The sequence below is a fragment of the Nelumbo lutea genome, chromosome 4 (assembly GCF_056320005.1).
Source record: "Nelumbo lutea isolate HS-2025 chromosome 4, American lotus-T2T, whole genome shotgun sequence".
NCBI classification, from domain to species: domain Eukaryota; kingdom Viridiplantae; phylum Streptophyta; class Magnoliopsida; order Proteales; family Nelumbonaceae; genus Nelumbo; species Nelumbo lutea.
Window position 1 is genome coordinate 63,380,027 of NC_142687.1, and position 23,104 is coordinate 63,403,130.

A 23,104-nucleotide genomic window follows, 5' to 3' on the forward strand; every position below is an offset into this window, starting at 1 on the left:
TCTTCCTTTGACAAGTTCACTATCTCCTTCCCCAACTAGCTCAGCATAGTGCAAGAAACAGCCACCACCGACACTGCCCTTATGTTGTCTGGTTTCTGCCCCTACCACCTCTTCTACTTCATAAATAGAAGAGCAAGCGACTCTCCAAAAAAAAGCATTGCAATGAGTACTATTTCAGGTACATTTTCCTACTTGCTTTTAGGGTGATCCAGTTCACACTAGTACATAATAGATTTTCATCAAGAATACTTCATGTTTAGTCCTTGCATCAGGTTTTGTGCCCTGATGATCAGGTTTTCTATCTTCTTCGGAGAGTGTTTGGTTATGTGTTGTTTCAGTCATGATTCTAGTCCTAGTCATCTGAAGTTTGACTCCCTATTCCACTACCCAAAAGAGATACAAATATTTTGATTCCCTAAGTACTGGGTACAGAATGCATGCAATGTCCAAAACTTGAAACCTCTCCAGTAGAAGTCTTCAAACTCCGTTTAAGTATGAAACCAATTAGAACATCATTTGATTACTACTTGTTTGAGAAGACTATCTCTCTAAAAAAATAGCATTGCAATGATTACATGCACCTCCACATAATCTTGTTTTAATAAAGTGGAGAGTAAGCCAATAGTAAATAGAGTTGAGATGTTAGGCAATGATTGCTATCAGATTCCAAAATAGAGATGAGATGTCAGTATCTGAAGATAATCATTATCGTTGTCATTAGTGAGGAAATTACAAGAGCATAATATGAGGAAACTAATAAACACTTCAAGAAAGAAAATTAGAAAAATAGAAATAAAATGATATGACCAAGAGGAGGTGATACAATTTGAAAGGATAACAAAGATGACAGCCCAATAGAAGAAAGTAGTCAATAGTCCAAAACAAGACTATGCCGGCATGGATGCTCCCCAGTTCATTGTGGGTCTTGTGACTCCCTCCTTGGCAATACCAATCAGCAAATAGTTGGTGGAATGGTGGATTATTAAATCCATATGAATGAGATGTTCACTCTGGAAACCAACAATCATGCCTCCCTAATTGCATGCCCTAAATACCATGGTCCATCCTGATTCCAAAGAGTAAAACCTTTAATTTTGTACTTGTGATCTCCTTTTGTTGGCTTTTTAAATTTATGTAAAAATGCAATATCTCCCATAATGTGGAAAAAAGGCCCATAATAGGTTAAATCACCAACAGATCCTTTTGGAGTATGTAGTCGTATGAGACTACTAACGGCCATGGTGTATAATCAACAGGAAATTAAGAAGATGAGAGGAGAGAATGAGAGGAGAAAGAGAGAAGAGGAGAAGAAGAATTCAAAGGAAGGGTTTCAGAAAAGTAGAGGATGCTTAATCTGCTGCCCCCCTCTTTCTATTTATATTAATTCTGAAGTAAAGTTAAGACTGCTTACATGGCAAAAATAAAATCCTAATAAAAGACTAATAACTAATTGTGGACTGACTTAAACAACTAATAGTTGTATATGAGTACAATAGAAAGAGGTGGGGACCACATCAGTGGTTTCTACACTCCCCCTCAAGTTGGGAATAGATGTTTGTCATTCCCAACTTGCATAGATCTGCTTCTAACTTCTTCTTTGAAATTGCCTTGGTGAGAAGATCGGCAAGCTACATGTTGGAGCTGATATATGGAAGACAGACTTCTTGAGATGCAACCCTTTCCCCAATAAAATGTCGATCCACTTCAATGTGCTTGGTTCTGTCATGTTGTACCGGCTTATGAGCTATATTAATAGCAGCCTGATTATCACAGTACAACATTAGAGGTTTCTCATAGGTAATACCCAATTCATCAAACAGTGATTTCAACCATAGTATTTCAGCCACACCATTTGCCATGGACTGATATTCAGCTTCAGCACTGGAACGAGAAACAACATTTTGTTTCTTACTCCAAGAAACAAGGTTACCTCCTACAAAGGCACAATATCCAAAGGTAGACCTTTTATCATCAACACAACCGGCCCAATCTGCATCTGTTTAAACTTCTATCTTCATGTGATTATTATCCTTAAATAGTACACCTCTGCCTGGACACCTCTTTAAATATGCCAATATCCTCTCAACAACAAGTAGGTGGGTAGTTCTAGGAGAGTGCATATACTGACTAACAACACTGACTGCATAGCTGATGTCTGGTCATGTAAAACAAAGATAGAGTAGTTTTCCAACTAATCTTTCGAACATAGCTTTATCTTCAAGAGGCTCTCCACCTTTTGCACTAGTCTTGTGATTCTGTTCAATAGGTGTATCGGCTGGCTTAACACCCAACTTTCTTGTTTCTTCTAACAAATCAAGGACATACTATCTTTGAGAAACAAAGATTCCATGCTTGGACCGAGCTACCTCAATACCCAAGAAATATTGTAGCTCTCTCGTCTTTTACCTCAAGTTCTTGATGGAGAAGTTTCTTAAGAGACTCAATTTCATTGTTATCACTCCCTGTTACTACAATGTCATCCACATATACAACAAGTAGAGTCAATGAAGTATCCACTTTCTTAATGAACAAAGCGTGATCTTATTGAGCCTGCACATAGCAAAACTTTTCAAGGGCTTGTCTGAATCTATCAAACCAAGCTCTAGGGAACTGTTTTAATCCATACAAAGCTTTATTCAGCCAGCAAACCTTCTTACCTGTCTCTGTACTATAAAAGCCAGGAGGTAGCATGTACACTTCTTCTTGCAAGTCTCCATTAAGGAAGGTATTTTTAACATCCATTTGGAACAAGGGCCAAGAGTAACTGGCTACAAGAGATAATAACACTCTAATAGTGGTCATTTTTTCTACTGGTGCGAAAGTCTCCAAATAATCTATACTATAAGTCTGAGTAAATCCCTTTGCAACTAATCGGGCCTCATACCTTTCAATGGAACCATCAACATTATGTTTCACAATAACACCCATCTAAATCCAATTGGTTTCTTCCCTTTAGGTTGATCAACTAGCTCCCAGGTATTGTTTCTCAGAAGGGCATCCATTTCTACCTTCACTGCAACGACGTTTGCCTTTACGGACTGCAATGGGAAGGTCAAAGTCATTCAATGGAGGTGAGGGCTTAGAAGATGGAGAAGGCTCATTTGTAATGGGAGATGGAAGAGATGTAGTACCTAGATCTAGATCCTCAGAAGGAATTGGGGCTAGCTTGGACTGTTGATGACCGAAATCAACTTGCCTCCACTGTCTGTGATAAATTATCAAATCCCAACATTTTTGACAACCCTCCCCATTACACCCCTCTTTACTCAATTGAACAGGTAAGGGAACTTTTGATGTGTTAACCCCAACCTTACTACTCTCCCCCTAAGAAGAAATCCTAGAGTAATAAGGCACATCCTCAAAGAAAGTAACATCCATTGATACAAATCTCTTTCCCAAAGTAGGTTCATAGCAGCAATATCCCTTTTGAGTTTGTGCATAACCAAGGAAAATACATTTTGAGGCTATAGGGTCAAATTTGGAACGGTGAGGGCCAAGAGTTTGCACAAAGCAGGTACAACCAAAGGTTTTAAGAGGGACAAAATAGCTCTTTATTAGGATATAAAAGAGTTAGTGGAGGTTTCATGTCAAGAACCTGTGAAGGGATTCGATTGATGAGATACACAGCTGTGAGAATGGCACCTCCCGGAAATGTATAGGCACATTGGAGTTAAATATGATACTTCTAGCTACTTCCAATATGTGCCTATTCTTTCTCTTAGCGACCCCATTCTACTAAGGGGTATGAGGGCAGGTACTATGATGGATAATCCCATGGTCAAGAAAATAACAGGCTAGTGATGTTTTAAAGTATTCTCTTGCATTATCAGATCTGAAAATTTTTACTTTTACCCCAAACTAGGTTAAAATCATCTAATAAAAGGTCTGGGTCAGGGTAGGAACCTCATCACAAGAACGCATCAAGTAGACCCAAGAAAATCGGGTGTAGTCATCAACAAACAACAAGAAGTATATGTACCCCACCAATAGCAGTGATGTGATATGGTCCCCAAACATCGGTATGCACAATGTCAAAAGGAACACTACTTCTCTTATTACTTAATGAATAGGTTGTTCTACAATGCTTTGCGAGCTCACAACTTTCACACTTTAAACTGGACATCTAGATAGATTCAAATAAACTAGGAAACAAGCTTTTCAAAGACCTAAAGGATAAATGACCCAATTGGTTATGCCAAAGCATGAGTTGACCAATAGACTGAGAAACAAAAGACCCTCTAACTTCACTACCTTACCACTGTAAACCTCCTCCAAGCAGATAGGTTTCATTTGTCTCACGGCCAGTCCCAATCACCTTCCTTGTCTCCAAGTCTTGAAAAACACATCGATCAGGAAAAAATGTTACAGAGCAATTCTGGTTTTTAGTAATGTTGCTAACTGAAAGTAAATTGGTGCTAAGTTTAAGAACATGCAGAAGAGAAGACAGGGAAATGGCACTAGACAACTTGATGTCTCCCTTGCCAGAAATGGGAACAAGTGATCCATCAGCAATAAACACCTTGTCTTTACCAAAGGATAAGTGATAGGTAGTAAACAATGAAGGCAAACCAGTCATATGATCAAATGCACTTAAGTCTATTACCCAACAATGTTCAATGTTACCTAGAGCTGAAGCATGATAAGATGAGGCCTGTGTATCTAAATGAGCAAATGTTGAGGTGGGAGGAGCTGATGTTGTGGCTGGCTGAGATGATGATGCTGAACTAACAACCTCCTTTTCCAACTGAGTCAAGGCAGCTCGGACGGCAGTTAGAGTGTCTAGTGGTGCTTCTCTTTTGCCTGATGAGGTTGCACAATCATTAGTAACAGCTGTATTAGCATTCCCCTTTTTGTTCCTGAGTTTTGTTGGAACTAGATGAGGATGCAGCTTCCAACAGGTTTCTTTGGTGTGCTTAAGTTTCTTGCAATGTTCACATATTAGGTCCTTGTCTTCCTTCACTCTGATACCATGTAGTCGTATGAGACTACTAACAGCCCAAGCTGTGGTGTATAATCAACAAGAAATTAAGAAGATGAGAGGAGAAAGAGAGAAGAAGAGAAGAAGAATTCGAAGGAAGGGTTTCAGAAAACAAGAGGATGCTTAATCTGCCGCCTCCCTCTTTCTATTTATATTAATTCTGAAGAAGGATAAGACTGCTTACATGGCAAAAATAAAATCCTAATAAAAGACTAATAACTAATTGTGGACTGACTTAAATAACTAATAGTTGTATACGAGTACAATAGAAAGAGGTGGGGACCACATCAGTGGTTTCTACAGAGTAAAAAGCTAAAAAAGAAAAAAATAAAGAAAGAAAAGTGATCGAGGATGGAATCAGAAGAGGATGACGATCTGAAAAGTTAATCAAAGAAATCTGGGTTCATGTTTCTATGATAAAAGACATCATGATAAATATGCATTCTCTGACTGGGGTCCAAACCTCATTGTGATCTGTCAATGTTTAATACTAATTTGGAAATGATCAGTTTGTAAAGGAACCAAAGACATTATCAATGCTTAGAGAACAATTTCTAGTTCATCCAAATATCTTTTTATGTCATATGATAAGTCACCTGTTTCATAGAATATTTCGCATCATTGTCATTCATTTTTGGACTCCAATGTGCTTTGGCTTTTATGATATTGATACTGTTTCTGTTTCCAGGTTACTGAGAAGAAATCCAATGGGTGCACTTGGATATGCAAGCTTGAAACCATCTTTGATGAAAATTGCTGAATCTGCTGATGGTCGTCCTTGTGAGATGGGTGTGGTTGCTGCCCTTAGGAATGGGGAGGTTCTAGGGAGTCAAACTGTTTTAAAAAGTGACCATTGTCCTGGTTGTCAAAATTTAAGTTTACCAGAGAGGGTGGAAGGTGCACCTAATTTCAGAGAAGTTCCTGGGTTTCCTGTTTATGGTGTTGCCAACCCAACAATTGATGGTATACAAGCTGTTATTCAGAGGATAGGTAGCTCTAAGGGTAGTCGCCCAGTTTTTTGGCACAATATGAGAGAAGAGCCTGTTGTCTACATCAATGGAAAACCGTTTGTGCTACGTGAGGTGGAAAGGCCATACAAGAATATGTTGGAGTACACGGTAAAATTCCACCTCTCTAAATTTTAGTTCATGTTAATTCTATGCAATTAATGCATAGACAAGTTTATACTTGTGGCTGCACAACCCTGGTTACACCAATATATCCAAATTGTTATTAGATGAATACTAGTTATATAAAAAATGTATGCAAACAAATGGAACTAGACAACTACTACAGAGATACTCGTGTCCATACAAGGAAAGCCATTTACCTAGAAGTCCTGGCAACATGTGTTCAACAACACTGTTCCTGGAGGAAACTGGATTCTCTTTATTACATAGATGTTGCATCTGGGTGAAGATCATGATACATGTTTACAATGGCAGTTTAATGCTTGGTAATGAAGAAGGAACTTTCATTACTCATATGTGACCAAGTTTTGAAACCACATATTTCTCTTTTAACAGAAAATTTTTAGTTGATGCACTGAGATAAGACATTTCAGGGAATAGATCGTGAGAGAGTGGAGAGGATGGAAGCTCGACTGAAAGAAGATATTCTTCGGGAGGCTGAGCGCTATGGAGGTGCTATAATGGTAATACATGAAACAAATGATGGACAAATATTTGATGCTTGGGAACATGTGAATTCTCAAGCAGTTCAGACCCCAGTGGAGGTTTATAGATGCTTGGAAGCTTCTGGTCTCCCAATTAAGTATGCACGTGTGCCAATTACTGATGGTAAAGCTCCCAAAAGTTCTGGCTTTGACACATTAGCAATGAATATTGCTTCTGCTTCCAAGGGTACTGCTTTTGTGTTCAATTGTCAGGTAAGTTTTCTCATTAAATTTGTCGAATGTGGTTATGATGCATAAATGTATGAATATGTTAAAGAACTTTTCTAGACTGGTAGATCCAAGTGAAAGAATTTTTCCTCTAATTATTAGTTACTTTTAGATGGGTAGAGGGCGGACAACCACAGGTACCGTGATTGCGTGCCTTCTGAGACTTCGTATTGATTACGGGAGACCTATTAGAATGCATCTTGAAAGTATGTCTTCTGAAGATGTTGACAGCGGTTCCTCGGGTGGTGAAGAAGCTGGAAATGGTACTGTATCTGTATCATACATGGGAAAAGCAAGAAAGGAAAAGGAACCAAATCGGGCATTTGGCATAAACGACATTCCATTATTACGGAAGATAACAAGATTATTCGATAATGGACTGGAATGTCGCGAGGTCTTGGATGCCATAATTGATAGATGTTCTGCTCTGCAGAACATACGTGAAGCTGTTTTGCGGTACAGGAAGGTATTCAATCAACAACACGTTGAACCAAGGGTAAGGAGGGTTGCATTAAATCGTGGTGCTGAGTACTTGGAGCGCTACTTCAGGTTGATTGCCTTTGCAGCATATCTTGGAAGTGAAGCATTTGATGGTTTCTGTGGACAAGGAGAGTCTAAGACGACATTCAAGGTTTGGTTAAATCAGAGACCAGAGGTTCAAGCAATGAAATGGAGCATAAGATTAAGGCCAGGGAGATTTTTCACAGTACCTGTAAGTTTTCTTTCTGCTTTATGACTTTAAAAGCATATGAATCATGAAATAAGATGCCACTTGGTATGGCATGACTGATTTGGTTATGTTTTTCCAGGAAGAGTTGAGAGTTCCACGTGAGTCCCAACATGGTGACGCAGTGATGGAAGCTTTAGTCAAGGCTCGTAGTGGCTCTGTTCTTGGAAAAGGTTCCATACTAAAGATGTACTTCTTTCCTGGTCAAAGAACTTCCAACCACATTCAAATCCATGGTGCACCACATGTTTATAAGGTATATTTGTATTGTTGGATGATTACATGTTGATAAAAAAATGTAAAGAACAGAATAGACAATGATTCTACTATTTAATACATTGAAACTTTGCTACCCCTGGGGTGTTGCAGAGCATTCATCGAGCAGAATCAGTTGAGCTACATTAGACAGCCTGCTATACTAAGTGTATTAGTTGCATTTTTGTCAACACGATTCTTTCATTTTCTGTTTGATTATTTGGAAAATATTTATCATTAATGAAGAACAAATGAAAAGGCTAAAGTACTATATAGTAATGCACAATGCTAGAGGAAAAGAAGAAAGATGAAGAATTTCAAGTTTGCAGGTGGATCTTTTACCTTGTTGAATAGGCATCTCCTAGTGAGAAATCTGCATCTGGTATTTCATCTTCTCCCTATTGGTTAATGGCAACCTTATTAATGAATCTATCACTAAGAATCACTTGGATGGGGAACCTTATGTGGGGGGAGTATGAGGGTCAGTTCATTTTTTTTTTTTTGAAGAGTAAAGAAGAAATTTATTAAAATAAAAAAGAGACGTACAATCTGATTGGGTGTCAAGATGACACACCACACCATTAACCACTAAGAAACATGTTTACATTACAAGGTTGAATCTCAAGAATTTCCCAGAAATTGTCCACCAAATCTGCACTGTTAACTTGCTCAAAATCTGGGATGATCAAAACCCAGCTTGAAACCAGCTTTCCTACTGAGGCCACCAAAACTTCGATGCCTTCAGATTTGTCTTCAAACAGCCTCCTATTCCTTTCCTTCCATATTGTCCAGCACAGAGCAAAAGGGATCAGCTACAGACTATTCTTGCTTTGTTACTTCCTCTAAGTTTTGGCCAGAAGGAAAATATTTCTGCTGGTGAGGAAGGATGAAACTCTGGCACACCAAACAGGGAAGAGTAGTATTGCCAAATGAAATTAGCCACTTCACACGAACAGAACAGGTGCCACTTCCAGACAGATTCGTCATCCTTAGTACAGAGGTAGCAATAACTCTCCATAGAGAAACTTCTACACTTTAAATGGTCTGTTAGAATGCTGTCTAAGGCAACCAGCCCGGCAAAGGCCTCCACTTTTGGTGGAATAGGGTTCCCCCTACACTCCTTTTACTTGGTCCATAGTCAAATCATCTTTGATCAGATCCAAATAGAAAGACTTCACCAAGAACTTTCCATCCCTACATTCCTTCCACTTCAAACCATCACTGGATGATGTAGATAATCTGGACTGTTCTAGTTTATCTAACAATAACATGAACTCCTCCACCTCTTGATCCAGCAGAGGTCTTCTGAATTTAGGACACCATACCAGCTGATCTCCTCTAGTCTCATAGCAATGCGCAATCTCCACCTGTTGTTCAGTCAGCCTGTAAAGCCTCAGACAAAGCTCACACAACTTCCCAAATCCGCACCAATCATCTTCCCAGAAACTTACTCTAGCCCCATGCCCCACCCTAAACTCACCAAGCCCCGAGCTCCTGACTAAACTTATAATACCTTTCCAAACACAAACCCCATAGGAACTTGCCACCTCTCTCGGCTCCAAACCAAACCTAACCACTCCATACTTCCCTGATACCACCCTTCTCCATTAAGACTCCTTTTTCTTCTTCAACCCAAACCTCCACAGCCATTTGCCCAAGAGGGCTTTGTTGAACACTTTTACTCTCCTAAACCCCAACCCCCAAACTCTTTCGGTCTGCAAACTTTTGCCCACTTTACTAGGTGAAACTTCTTCGTCTCCCTTGCCCCTCCCCAAAGAAAATCCCTCTCTAACTTCTCTATTTTGTTGGCCATATCAGCTGGTATTTTCAGCAAGGATAGGTAATAGGTGGGTAGGCTCGATAGTACACTATTAACTAGTGTAATCCTACCACTCAATGAGAGATATTTAGCCTTCCATTTTTCCAGCCTCGCCTCTACTCTTCCTATAAGTGGTTTCCAAGTACTAATTGAGGCTGATTTAGTCCCAACCAGGAGGCCCAAGTACATAAAAGGCAAGTCCCCAATCTGACAATTCAATGCTACTGCAAATTGCCTCATTTCTTCTGGACTGCTTTCCCCTACTCCAATTAACAGACTTTTCTCTAAGTTCACTTTCAGCCCTGTTAACAGCTCAAAATGACCATAATTGCTCTTAAGTTCAGCACCTGATCCACATCTGCATCTTGTAGATGGGAGATGTAAGGGTCCTCTGCCCCTACCTTAAAACCTTAAAACCAACCCTGCTGAACGCCTTTATTTAACAGCAGGTTCAGCACCTCCATAACCCGAACAAACAACAAAGGTGAGATGGGGTCCCCCTGTCTCAGCCCCCTAGTTATTTTGGAAGAATTCTGAAATCACTCCCTTAAGAATAACTGAGGAGACTGAGGAAATGCACCCAAACATCCAACCACTCCATTTTTCCAATCATACTTTGGACTGCTTCCAGGAATCCCCACTCCACTTGGTCGTATGCTTTCTCTATATCAAGCTTACACACCAAATCATGGGACTCCAAGTCCAAGGATGATTATTGTAGTTACAGAAAGATGATTCTTACACCTATTGGGGCTTCAGAATGGATTCTGTTCTATTACATGTTTTCTTGTCCTTGCGAAAATTGGCATGCTTTTTTCAATTTCCTTATTAATGAGATTCACCTCAGAATAGAATGTCTTCTATGATGAAAAGGAACTATTCCAATAAATGCTATGCCAATTAACCTCTGAATCTCATCATACAGGTGGATGGATACCCTGTATACAGCATGGCAACTCCAACAATTACTGGAGCTAGAGAAATGTTGTCATTTTTGGGTGCCAGGTCTACCATGGGAGGAAACATTGCCTCAAAAGTCATTTTGACTGATCTGAGAGAAGAAGCAGTTGTTTACATCAATGGCACACCATTTGTCCTTAGGGAACTAAATCAGCCTGTTGATACACTAAAACATGTTGGGATAACTGGACCATTGGTGGGTGCACTGTTGCAACTTTGTTTCCTTTAAGAATAATTTAAAAAGCCAAGTTCATTGCTTCAGTTTCTCTGTTTTGACTTCAACAACCCCACAGGTGGAACATATGGAGGCCCGGTTAAAGGAGGATATTTTAGCTGAGATCTCACATTCTGGTGGTCAAATGCTTTTACATTGTGAAGAATATTGTCCGGAATTAAATCAGTCCAGTGTCATAGGGTACTGGGAGAATGTTTTGCTAGAGGATGTGAAAACACCTGCCGAAGTTTTTGCCTCTCTGAAAGATGAGGGTTACATTCTTGACTACAGGAGGATACCATTGACTAGAGAAAGAGAGGCCTTGGCTTCTGATGTTGATGCAATTCAATGCCTTAAAGATGAGTATGTCTCAAATTCCTAGCCCATGTGTTACTGCAAATGCACCTCATTAATTATTGGTTTGAGCATTTAACTTTGAAAAAAATGTGGTTAGAAGCCCATGTTTACACAAATACATGCATGAAAGCTCATAATGGAATGTTTTGTTGGAGAGATCTTATATAGACCTTTATTCAAAAAAAAAAATACACTAATTTGACAATTATGACATACACAGTGGTCCAACATTCATGCATGTAATTTTTTTTTTTTTTTTGAAAGTATTACAGTTGTCTGACACACTGTGATCCATCCAAGAGACGAAACACGTTTTAATGACCAGATAAAATTTATAGCTATCTATATCTATTGGTTGCATTTGTGCTTCTCTTATTCAGAAGTGATTCCTTGAAACTGCAGTTCTGCTGGTTGCTATCTTTTTGTATCACATACTGGGTTTGGAGGGGTTGCTTATGCAATGGCTATCACCTGTCTCAAGCTTGATATGGAGGGACAGCTTGCTTCTGAGAGGTCGGAATCATTAATTGCAACACAATGTCTATCTTCAATACCTAAGGACAACTTACCCTCTCAGGCTTTTGATGAAGCATGTGAACTGGGTGATTATCGGGACATACTAAACCTTACTAGAGTTCTCATGTATGGTCCCAAGAGCAAAGCAGAAGTGGATATTGTTATAGAAAGGTATGTTATATATATAGAAAACAAGTATGAAACAGTTCCTATTTCTTGTATGAGCATAAACTGATGTATAAGAAATTAACAATAACTGCATCAGCAGGTTTCACTGAAGTAAAATGAAGAGAATGCTTTACATTGTCTTCGCCTGATCTGAATTCTTGGCACTGTGTTTTATGGGCTAGTCCTGTTCCTTTCTATTGAATCTTTATTGCATGCGTCCAAGTTTAAACTATTCAATCTTTATTCATGAGTTAACATTTTCTACATACGACATATCTAGCATAGGAAATATGAGGGTGGGCTTTGGTGCAATGGTTGGTTTGCTCCATTTTGACCTGGGCAGGGTTCAAATCTTGGAAACGGCCTCCCTATATGTACAGAGGTAAGGCTGCATGCATCTATCTCTCTCCAGACCCTGCATTGGCAGGAGCCTTGTGCACTATGCATCTATCCCTCTCCAGACCCTGTATATGATAGAATGTATTCAGACACATATTAATAAGTTGCAACAGTATAAATCATATTCTAATAAGGTATCTGCCTTGCCATTTTTGTCACCTAGCCAGGTGCCTAGTTGCTATAAGTTAAGGCGTTTATCCGAGGCGCCCAAGCAAGGGTGCTTTGTCGCCTAGGCGATGCCTTGATAACTGTGCTCACCACCTTGATCTGATCATAGTGCTTTGATTTCTCTCATTAACCGTTTCTCAACTTTATGTCTGAATTCTTTGAACTTTTCAAATGAGTAGATTTATATTTCATTAGGTAAATGCACCCATACTGTGAAATCCATTAACCAAAAGACTCTGGGTGAGGATGGTGTTGATAGTCAGAATGCTTTTGCAGCGTGCATGCTTGAAGGGGAGTTCGAGAGTCTTGGAGAATTTAAGATAAAAAGTAAAAGTAAAGGAGGAGTGCAAGGTCTCAAGGAAAGATGAAAAGCCAAGTGCAGTTCTAGAGGAAGATTTTGAAGGTGGCCCAGTCATGAAAAGGCTTGTAGAGAGAGATGTTAAGGTTGGTAAAGCTTTGGTATTATGTCTCTTGGGTGGAGGGGCATTTGCTAGAAGATCTTCCTAAGAATTTGAAAAAAGGAGTAAGGAGGAGAGGCATGATGTACTGTATAATATGCAGCAAAGGGGCATTCTTGTCCTTTCCTTTCTTTATTATGTTTAGTCGCCCTACTATTTAAAATAAAAGAACTGGCGCCACCAGGACTGATCATTTTAGACTCTCATATCTTTCGTCTCTTCTTCTCCTTATTCTACTTCTTCTCCTTGCTGAAAACATGGTACATAGCCCTGTCCTCAAGGAGTTCTCCATTTTCTGCACTTATTTTATGGTTAGGCTCAACAGGAGTATCAGCAGGTTTCACTCCTAACTTGCTAGTTTCTTCCAATAAGTCCAGAACATACTTCCTTTGGGAGATGAAAATGCCATGCTTAGATCGAGCTACCTCAATTCCTAGGAAATAGTGTAACTTTCCTAGGTTTTTCACTTTAAATTCCTTGTGAAGGTGTTGTTTAAGGGTTTCAATTTCACTAGTGTCACTTCCTGTTATCACAATGTCATCTACATAGACTGCAAGTAGAATCAGGGAATGACCTGTCTTCTTAAAGAAGAGAGTGTGATCTGACTAAGCCTATATGTATTCGAATTTGTTCAAAGCCTGTCTAAACCTATCAAACCAAGCTCCCAGTGATTGTTTCAGCCCGTACAAGGCCTTCTTCAAAAGGCAAACTTTCTTTCCTGCTTCTATACTATAAAAACCAAGGGGTAACTCCATGTATACTTCCTCTTGCAAGTCTCCATTGAGAAAGGCCCAGCTGAAATAGTGGCCATGAGAATTTTGCAGCAATGGATAGGAGAACTCTGATAGCGTTCATTTTGGCAACAGGTGCAAAGGTTTTTGTATAGTCTATGCCATAAGTTTGTGCGAATCCCTTTGCAACCAATCTGGCCTTATACCTATATACAGTACCATCAGCATTATATTTCACAGTAAACATCCATCTACATCCAACAGGTTTCTTCCCTTCAGGTTGGTTAACTAGTTCCCATGTGTTCTTGACAAGAGCATCCATCTTTACTTGCATTGCTTCCTTCCATTCAGGTATCAAAAGAGCTTCTTGCACTTTTCTAGGTATAGGAATAGCAGAAATAGATGCCAAGTAAGATCTGTAGGATTCTGAGAGACAACTATAGGAAAGGAACTTGGAGATGCAATGGGCAGTGGATGAGGTGCAACGACACTTCCCTTTACGAATAGCAATTGGAAGATCAATGTCATCTATCGGTGAAGGCCGAACATCTGTAACAGCGGGATCAATAGTGGGAGCAATAGTAGTGTCTAGATCTGGTACTATAGAAGATGTTGGAACTGGCCTGGATTGCTGTTGAGTACAAGAATCAACTTGCTCCACCACTTTCTGTGATACACTCTCAACTCCCCCCCCTTAGTAACCGGGACAGGTAAAGGAACTCTTGATCCCTTCCTCACTATTCTCCCCCTTAGGAGAAGCCTTATGATAGTAGGGCATATCCTCAAAGGTAACATCCATGGACACAACTTTTCCCTAAAACTAGCTCATAATAGCAATATCCCTTTTGATTTTGTGCATACCCGAGGAAAATACACTTAGTGGCTTTGGGATCAAACTTGGAGCGATGAGGTTCAAGAATTTGAACAAAACAAGTACACCCAAAAGTTTTGAGGGGAATAGTGAATAGGTCCTTATCTAGATATAGAAGACTAAACGGGGTTTGCATGTTTAGGACCCGTAAAGGAACCGTGTTAATGAGGTATATGGTTATACGGATTGCATCTCCCCAAAAGCGTATGGGAACATTGGAGTTGAGCATGATGCTTCTAGCTACCTCTAAAATATGCTTGTTTTTTCTCTCTACAACCCATTTTGCTGAGGTGTGTGAGGACATGTGCTCTGATGAATGATCTCATGATCAAGGAGATAGGATGCCAAGGGTTTTGCAAAGTGTTCCTTGGCATTATCAGATCTAAGAATCTTGATCTTGGTTTCAAATTGAGTTAGGATCATCTGATGGAAAGCTTGGGTCAAAGAGGGGACCTCATCTCGAGAGTGCATAAGATAGACCCATGAAATATGGGTATTGTCATTGATAGCTATGATTATAACCCTAGCAAGTGCACTAGTTATCAAGTAGTATAAAAATATCGTTCCCACGGGGATTTAACAAAATAAGTATTAGAACTACAGCCTTCCCTAATTATTTGGACAATCGAATTTCAGATTTAAGCGTAAGAACTACTGAAGATAGAAAATAGAAAAAGAAAATAAAAGCAAGGGCAATCAATAATCGAATATACAGTGATTGAGTGAAATCGCTAGGACCATTGGTCCACCTAACCATTCTAATGAATATTAATGGATGTGATTAACCAAGATCATTGTCATTCCCATAAGTTGAAGTTTTTCCCAATTTTATTTAATATTCTTTCCCAAGATATATTAAACCTATTTCTATCAAGTAACCCCTCGATCCCTCGACTAGAGTTCTCAATGATAGAAATGCATTAAGCGCAAGAAAAACTCATATATTCAGATGAATCATGTGTATATATCTCTATATACCATTCAATTCACACCATGAATTATGTGGTCGAATATATGAATTCCTCTCCCGATTCATTCATATAAACCTAATCAATTAAGAGATGGCCACTCTTAATTGCATTAAGCAAAAAACTCATAGACTATATGGAAATCACGATCTTTGATAAATCATAATGATAAAAATATATTCATTATCATAGTTAGGCTTTCCACAGCCTTAGCTAAAACAAATCAGTTCATGATAAAGGAAATAAAGCAAACAAGAGTAAAGAAAGAACTCATGAATTTGCCCATGGAGCTGAGATCTCCTCTTCTTCTTGCCGCCACCTCCTTCTTGAAGCTTTTTTGCTTGATAGATTGGTTGCTCCTCTGCTTCTTGATACCTCTCTAGTCCAGCTAAAAACAAATCAGTTGATGATAAAGGAAATAAAGCAAACAAGAGGAAAGAAAGAACTCATGAATTCGCCCATGGAGCTGAGATCTCCTCTTCTTCTTGCCGCCACCTCCTTGAAGCTTTTTTGCTTGATAGATTGGTTGCTTCTCTGCTTCTTGATACCTCTCTAGTCTGCCCCCCATCCCTTTGTATAGCTTAAAGGGGAGGGGGTGGTCTCCAACTCCTTCTTGGAGTTTATCTTTCAAAAATAGAAAGTCCTAGTCTAATCCTACTCTTATTTCTTTATCTAGTGAACTCAATCTCTTTATCTTTCTAGGATTACATCACAAATTTAAATCTGGTAGGACTCTTCTCAGTTTCTTGTTCTTGCATTTGTATTAGGCTTCATCTGCGAATTGGGTTGCTGCAAGGCTTTTCTACAAGTTGGGCTTCAGTTGCGAATTGGGCCTTCCTACGAATTTGCCCCGATTTCGGGCCCGGATTTGACTTCGATGCAGGCCGAATCTGCGAAAGCCCAAAACATGAAAGTTGTAGCTTTCTCTCTTATCTTTCTAGTGAATCTTGAATCAGCCCAATCGGATCACGGATACGAGAGGTAGGCCCCGATTACTGAACGGTGTCGAAACTGTGAAAAATCATCTGATTTGCCTTGCTTTTCTTATGATGCCTTCTTTCATGCCCTGAACCGAAATACAAGAAATATGAGTCCAAATAAGCACTAATTCAGTATAAAAGACTGAATATTTGGGGATAAAAATATGATAAATTTTATTCTCATCAGTCATCAACAAATAATAAGAAATATCTATACCCCCCTCTGATGGGTGTATGGTAGGGCCCTCAAACATTAGTATGCATAATTCTCAAAAGGAAATTTGCTTCTTTTCTTACTTAAAGGATAAGATGATCTACTATGTTTTGCAAGTTCACAACTTTCACATTTTAACCCAGACACTTCTACTGACTCAAACAAGTTTGGAAAGAGACTCTTTAAAGACCCAAAAGATAAATGACCTAAGCAGTTGTGCCAAAGCATAATCTTACTACAAGACTGAGAAACAAACAATTCCCCTGCTTCACTTTGCTCCCCCTATGAATGTTCTAGCAAGTAGACTCCATTCATCTCACGGCCAATCCCGATCACGTTCTTCGTTTCCAGATCCTGAAAAATACACCAATCAGGGAAAAAAGTTATCGAACAGTTTTGATTTTTAGTAATACTACTAACTGAAAGTAAGTCAGCATTAAGCTTAGAAACATGCAAAACTGAGGATAGGGAGATGGTATCTGATAATCTGATGTCTCCCTTGCCAGAAACTGCTACAAGAGAGCCATTAGCAATAGAAACTTTGTCTCTCCTAGAGGATGAACAATAGGTGCTAAATAGAGTAGATATGCTGATCATATGATTTGAAGCACTTAAATCTATTACCCAGGAAGGTCTAGTATTACCTGGGACAAAAGCATGGTAAGCATTAGCTCTTGTACCTATATGAGCAAGGGATGAAGTAGGCTATTGAGCTGATGTAGGCTGAGCTAAATTACTAAATTCATTTTCTAGCTGAGTCAGAGTAGCTCAGACTACAGCTAGGGTATCTAGAGGAGTGCCTCTTGTTCCTGATGAAGTTGTACTATCAGTGTTGACAACCATATTAGCATTCCCTTTCTTATTTCTAAGCTTTTCTAGAACTAGATAAGGTTGCAACATCCAACAGGTGTCCTTAGTATGCTTAGGTTTCTTGTAGTGTTCACATACTAAGTCCTTCTTAGCTTCCTTCTTCTCCTTATCACCCCCAAATATAGGTCTAACTTCTGCCAAGGCTGATTCAGAGGGTTGTTGCTGCAACATAACCTTTCTCCTAGTTTCTTCACTATGCACTAGGGAATAGGCTTGGGATAAAGTCACACTATCTCTTGAGACCAGCTAGGAACTCAAAAACTCGGTTAGTTTCAACCTGTCAATTTCATGCCATAGGGATTTTGGTTGAAAAGTAAACAGAAATGTGCTTCTCTCCTTGCCTCAGATTTTTAACCTCACATTTTAGCTCATAAACCCTAGCAACATTAAGGGGCTGAGAGTAGGTTTCCTTCATAACATCCCATATTTCCATAGTTGTTTTGGCCCACAAGTAGTTTCGGCTTATGTATGCATAGAGTTGCACAGCCATGTCATCACCAAAAAATTCTCTTGGACCCACCTAGCATAAGTAGGGTCCTCCTTGGAGGGTTCCTTCACATCCCCTAGCAAGAAGTTCAATTTTCCTCTACCCCCAATAGCCATCATGGCTGATTGGGCCCATTCCAAGTAGTTTGATCCATCAAACTTAACAGTTGTAATCTGAAAGGTGTTTTCAGTCATGTTACATGAACCACCAATCCCAAAAGAACCTTCCCCTTGGTTCTTGTACTCCATTCTAAGTTAACAAGAGGCTTTCAATTATTGTGACAAGAAAAACTGTATTTCAAGGCTGATAACAGCCGACCTAGGACAATGATTTTGTAGTTAGATAATAGTCAACTATTGTCCTGAGATTGATATCAGTCCTGAGATTTTCTATTTGTACCTCTCTGAATGAATAACAAAGTTCTTTTGAGTATCAATCTCAAGAAAATGTACTTTATGAAGAAAAATGCCCAGAAAACTGATTGCTACCTTCAGTCTTCAAACTTGATCAATCGATTACTGTCAGCACCTTAATCTTGATCAAAGGACCAAGAAAAAGCTGATCGGCACCTCCAATCTTGATCAACAATCGATCTTGATCACTCAATTCCTGCCTAATTCTTCTTGATTACAAGAAACTCTGTCCAATATTAGGACAGCTGCTAAAGCCTTCTTGCAACCTCCAAGAATCAGTCGAAGTAAGGATCTTTCTGAACTTTCAGCCCTAAACAATTCTCATGTGGTCGGCTGAATTAAATCACATGAGAAACCCTAGATCGAAGGCTCTGATACCAACTTGAAAGAAGAAGGAGAACTGTTTACTGTATTAGAGAAGTAATACAGGTTCGAAGAGAAGAAACAGAGAGAGAGAGAGAGAGAGAGAGAAAGAATAAGAGTGAAGAGAGGAGAAAAGAAAGAAGGGGTTCGGTGGTTAATGATCTGCTGCTCCATACACTTTATTTATAGCTTTAGGTTCCTTACAATAATAGGAAATAAACAAAAATTAGAAACAATAAGGTCAGTCGGCCCAACTTAAAAGAAATTAGAAACCACTAATAAAAGAACTTAGAAACTACTAGGTGTGGGTATGAAACCACACACACTAGAGCCTGAGTGTGGCTATGGAACCCCACACTAGTGGCTAACCAACTATTTCTTCATTAACCTTGGAGACCTATTTGCCCTGTTAAAGTGTATTTCTACATAAGCTGAAATTGGGTTCTGATTGTTTATCACTTAGAGTGAGAGCTGTGAATTTCTCTTTGTGGGTGTGTATTGAATGAAATCATGAATGCTGAAAGATTCTGCAACTTCGGGAACCACCATGAATCAAGGTGGAATGAGTAGTGGTCATGACTCCATGAATTTCCCAATGACTATTACCCCGTTGGATGGTAGAAATTAGCTGGCATGGCCTAAGGAGATGCGGATGTATATCACAGCCAAGCGTAAGGCAGGATATATTAATGGGAAAATAAAAGAACCTAGGGCTAGTACTACCGAATACGATAAGCGGGACCAAGAAAATTGCATGATTATGTCATGGCTTTTGACATCCATGTTACCATCCGTCAAACAGAATTTTATGTGGGCCAAGACAACAAAAGAAATATGGGATCAAGCACAAGCAACTTATTCAGAGAAGAGGCATTATGCTAGAATTTACCAACTACAAGCAGAATCTTCGACATGTAAGTAGGGAGAAAGGAACTTATCGACCTATTATTCTACTCTCACTTCAGTTTGGAAAGAACTAGACTATTATCAAAACATTGATTGGGAAAGTGAAAAGGATGCTAAAGCATACAAAATGTTAGTTTCACAGCAAAGGGTGTTTGCTTTCCTTCTGGGTTTGAATCCCGTGTATGAACCTATTCATGTTCATATTTTGGGCAGCAAGGACCTTCCATCTATCCAAGAGGTTTATGCACTTGTTCATTCTGAAGAAAGTAGGAAATCTGCCATGAACCCTCCTGAGGGGGAGACTATTGCTCTTGCTGTAAGGGGTAACATTGGGGCACCAAGAAGAGGGGAAAATAAAAAAAAAGACAGATGATAAAGACAAATTGTGGTGTACTCATTGCCAAAAATCTAGGCACACCCATGAAACCTATTGGGAATTGAATGGGAAACCAAAATGGGCACAAGAATTGGGTAAAAATAGCAAGAAGCCATACCATGGGCTGGATCCTTCACCTCACCTAGGTACTATTGTTCTAGTTGATGTTCCTAAACCTATTGATATTGACACTTCAGGTTGTGATCCGAACCTTCCTATTGCAAAAAGGAAGGGTGTCAAATCATGCACCACACACCACCCCATATCTCACTTCTTGTCCTATGAGAATGTTTCATCTTCTTTTCGTGCTTTTCTATCTGCCATTGATAGTATTCCCCTTCCCAAGAGTATTGCGGAGGCCTTACTTGCTCCTAAGTGACAAGTGCAATGACAGAAGAGATCAATGCTCTTCACAAGAATGACATGTGGGAGCTAGTAGATCTTCCTAAGGGAAAGGAGCTTGTAGGGTGCAAATGGGTGTTCTCTATAAAACATAAGGCAAATGGGTCTATGAAAAGGTATAAGGCTCGGCTAGTTGCAAAAGGCTTCACACAGGTGCATGGACTTGTGGGCAAGCTTCTCAACCTATCCATGACCAAGCCTGACATTGCATATGTTGTGGGTGTCCTCAGTCAGTTCATGCATGCACCTAAGGAGGCACACCTTGAGACAACAGACAAAGTTCTTAGGTACTTGAAAAAGTTCCCAGGGACAAGTTTACTCTTTAAGAAGCATGGGCACATGAGAGTAGAGGCGTACAAAGATGCATATTGGGCCGGCTCAGTGGATGACAGAAAATCCACTAGTGGATATTGTGCCTTTGTTGGTGGAAACCTTGTGGCTTGGTGAAGCAAAAAACAGAGTGTGGTGGCTAGGTCAAGTGCAGAGTTACTGTGGATCAAAAATCTATTGAGTGAATTAGGATTTCCTTTTGATGATCCTATGTCACTCTACTGTAACAACAAAGCTGCCATCGACATTGTAGCCAACCTAGTTCTCCATAATAGAACCAAGCATATTGAGGTTGACAAGCATTTCATCAGAGAGAATTGGGAAGGGGCAAGTGTGCACTCCCTACATTAGTTCTGATGAACAACTTGTAGATGTTCTTACTATAAAGGATTATGTTCACTACGGCATTATGATCTTTGTGACAAGTTGGGGATGATTGACATCTATGCCCCAACTTGAGGGGGAGTGATGTAATCTGTATAATATGCTGTAGAGGGGCATTCTTGTCCTTCCCTTTCTTTTTATTATGTTTAGTCGCCCTACAATTTAAAATAAAAGAACTAGTGTCGCCAGGACTGATCTTTTTAGACTCTCATATCTTTTGTCTCTTCTTCTTCTCCTTCTTCTACTTCTTCTCCTTGCTGAAAACAAGGCGCAAGAAGAGCTTTTTAAACAATGAAAGAAAGCCTATTTGCTCCTACTTTTGTAAGCTGGTCAAAGAAGAGGGGAAGAATGCTATGGAGATGCACAAGGGCAGCAGTGTGTTGGACAATTTTGGAAGAGAGGAACCAAAGAATATTTCTTGAAAAAGAAAGAAACAGAGAAGTTGTCATTCCAGGCCATTACCATCAAGGTGGTTCATGGGTTAAGTCATTGGATCTCTTTAAGGATATTCCTGGCAATGAAGCAATGAGAAAGTGGAGAGAGGTAGTGAAGGCAATATGGGTTTGTCTGGCATAGGAGTCTTAAGGAATGAAGGAAATATAATTGCATTCTATTCAGGTCCAATTGGAATTAGGGATTCGCTAAGGGCTGAAGTTCTGGATGTTATGGAAGGAATTCAAAAGGCCAAAGAGCTGAATATCAGGAAGTTGCTATTGAAGGTGATTCAAAACTTGTAATTAGCTGGCTCCCAAAAGAGGAGGATTCATGGTGGTGCTATATATATCACAAGAGGAAAGCCATTAACTTGCTACAAGAGTTAGAGGTGACTGGTAATTGAGTCAGAAGAGATGCAAATTCCTTCGCTGATATACTTGCTAAACAAGGGGTGGGAAGGAATACTTTACTACTTTTTTTTCTGTTGGGGAGGGCTAAGAGTGTTTATCCCCCCCCCCCCCCCCCTTTTCTTATTGCACTAAAGTTCTTCCTGATTAATGAATTTGTTACTGTTATTGATAAAAAAAAGACCTTTTTAAAGGAAGGAGAGGAGGCATGGGTTAAGGGAGAAGGTGTGGAAGAGGATTTCGTCCGAGAGGAGAAATTTTGATGTTGGGATTTTCTTTCTCTTAGCTGATTCCCTATCATCTTCCCCTTGAAATCTCTTTTTATTTTTTGATGGATTTTAATATTATCAAAAAAAATTAAAACTCTTGCCAAACTCGAATAGTCGTGGATGGTATAAAAGTGGGAAATATCTACTTTCTTCTTTTGTTACTTTTTTGTGTTGTTAAATGGTACACCATTATCTTGTCGATACTTTCTTTGTCTAAAAGAGAACATCAATGTCATAGTTGTCAAGATGGCACCTAGGCAATAAGGCATATCATATCATATCATACAAGGTAAACAGGTTTAAAAAGGAAACATAAAAGACTAATATTCAACTTAGAGAACCATAAAATGGGTTTTGTCCCTTTTCCTTTCATTTAAATCATATACAACCGCTTCTCTGCCTTGTGACCAAAACAATGGCTCTGGCACTCCACTTTTTTCTTTTTCTTTGCATTAATAGAACAGAGATCCATCTACTAGTTTTACATAGGCTATGTAATACTGTTTTATTTCTACTCTTAATATGCTATTCTTTCATATTAGATCACTTTTAATGTTTTCAAGTTTTTACACCAACTAGAAAACAATCTAAATTACCATAATTTTTACATTAAAAAATAACAAAATCATCACCTAGGTGAAGTGTTCTGACAACATGATTAATGACACTCAGTCCATGCATGACTTAGAGTATCTTCTTGCAGCAGTGATGTCCAATTGTTCCATGGGGACATGGCAAAGTACCAAAATATGCAGGCATTTATTAGGGGAACCAGA

At 39.3% G+C, this 23,104-nt stretch overlaps 1 protein-coding gene across 4 annotated transcripts in view; it reads left to right on the forward strand.

Moving 5' to 3' along the window:
• The window catches only part of LOC148860857 (metal ion-binding protein), a 102,592-nt gene that overhangs the window by 49,991 nt on the left and 29,497 nt on the right, over positions 1 to 23,104 (forward strand). For all 4 annotated transcript variants that reach the window (XR_016113235.1, XM_088986054.1, XM_088986055.1 and 1 more), the window contains 7 exons: positions 5,667 to 6,096; positions 6,543 to 6,866; positions 6,994 to 7,593; positions 7,691 to 7,864; positions 10,608 to 10,838; positions 10,936 to 11,219; positions 11,616 to 11,900. Coding sequence is in view for 3 of the 4 variants with exons in the window: in XM_088986054.1 (XP_088842180.1) it covers positions 5,667 to 6,096; positions 6,543 to 6,866; positions 6,994 to 7,593; positions 7,691 to 7,864; positions 10,608 to 10,838; positions 10,936 to 11,219; positions 11,616 to 11,900 (2,328 nt within the window). In the remaining variant the exon portion in view is untranslated. The remainder of the gene's footprint in view (positions 1 to 5,666; positions 6,097 to 6,542; positions 6,867 to 6,993; positions 7,594 to 7,690; positions 7,865 to 10,607; positions 10,839 to 10,935; positions 11,220 to 11,615; positions 11,901 to 23,104) is intronic.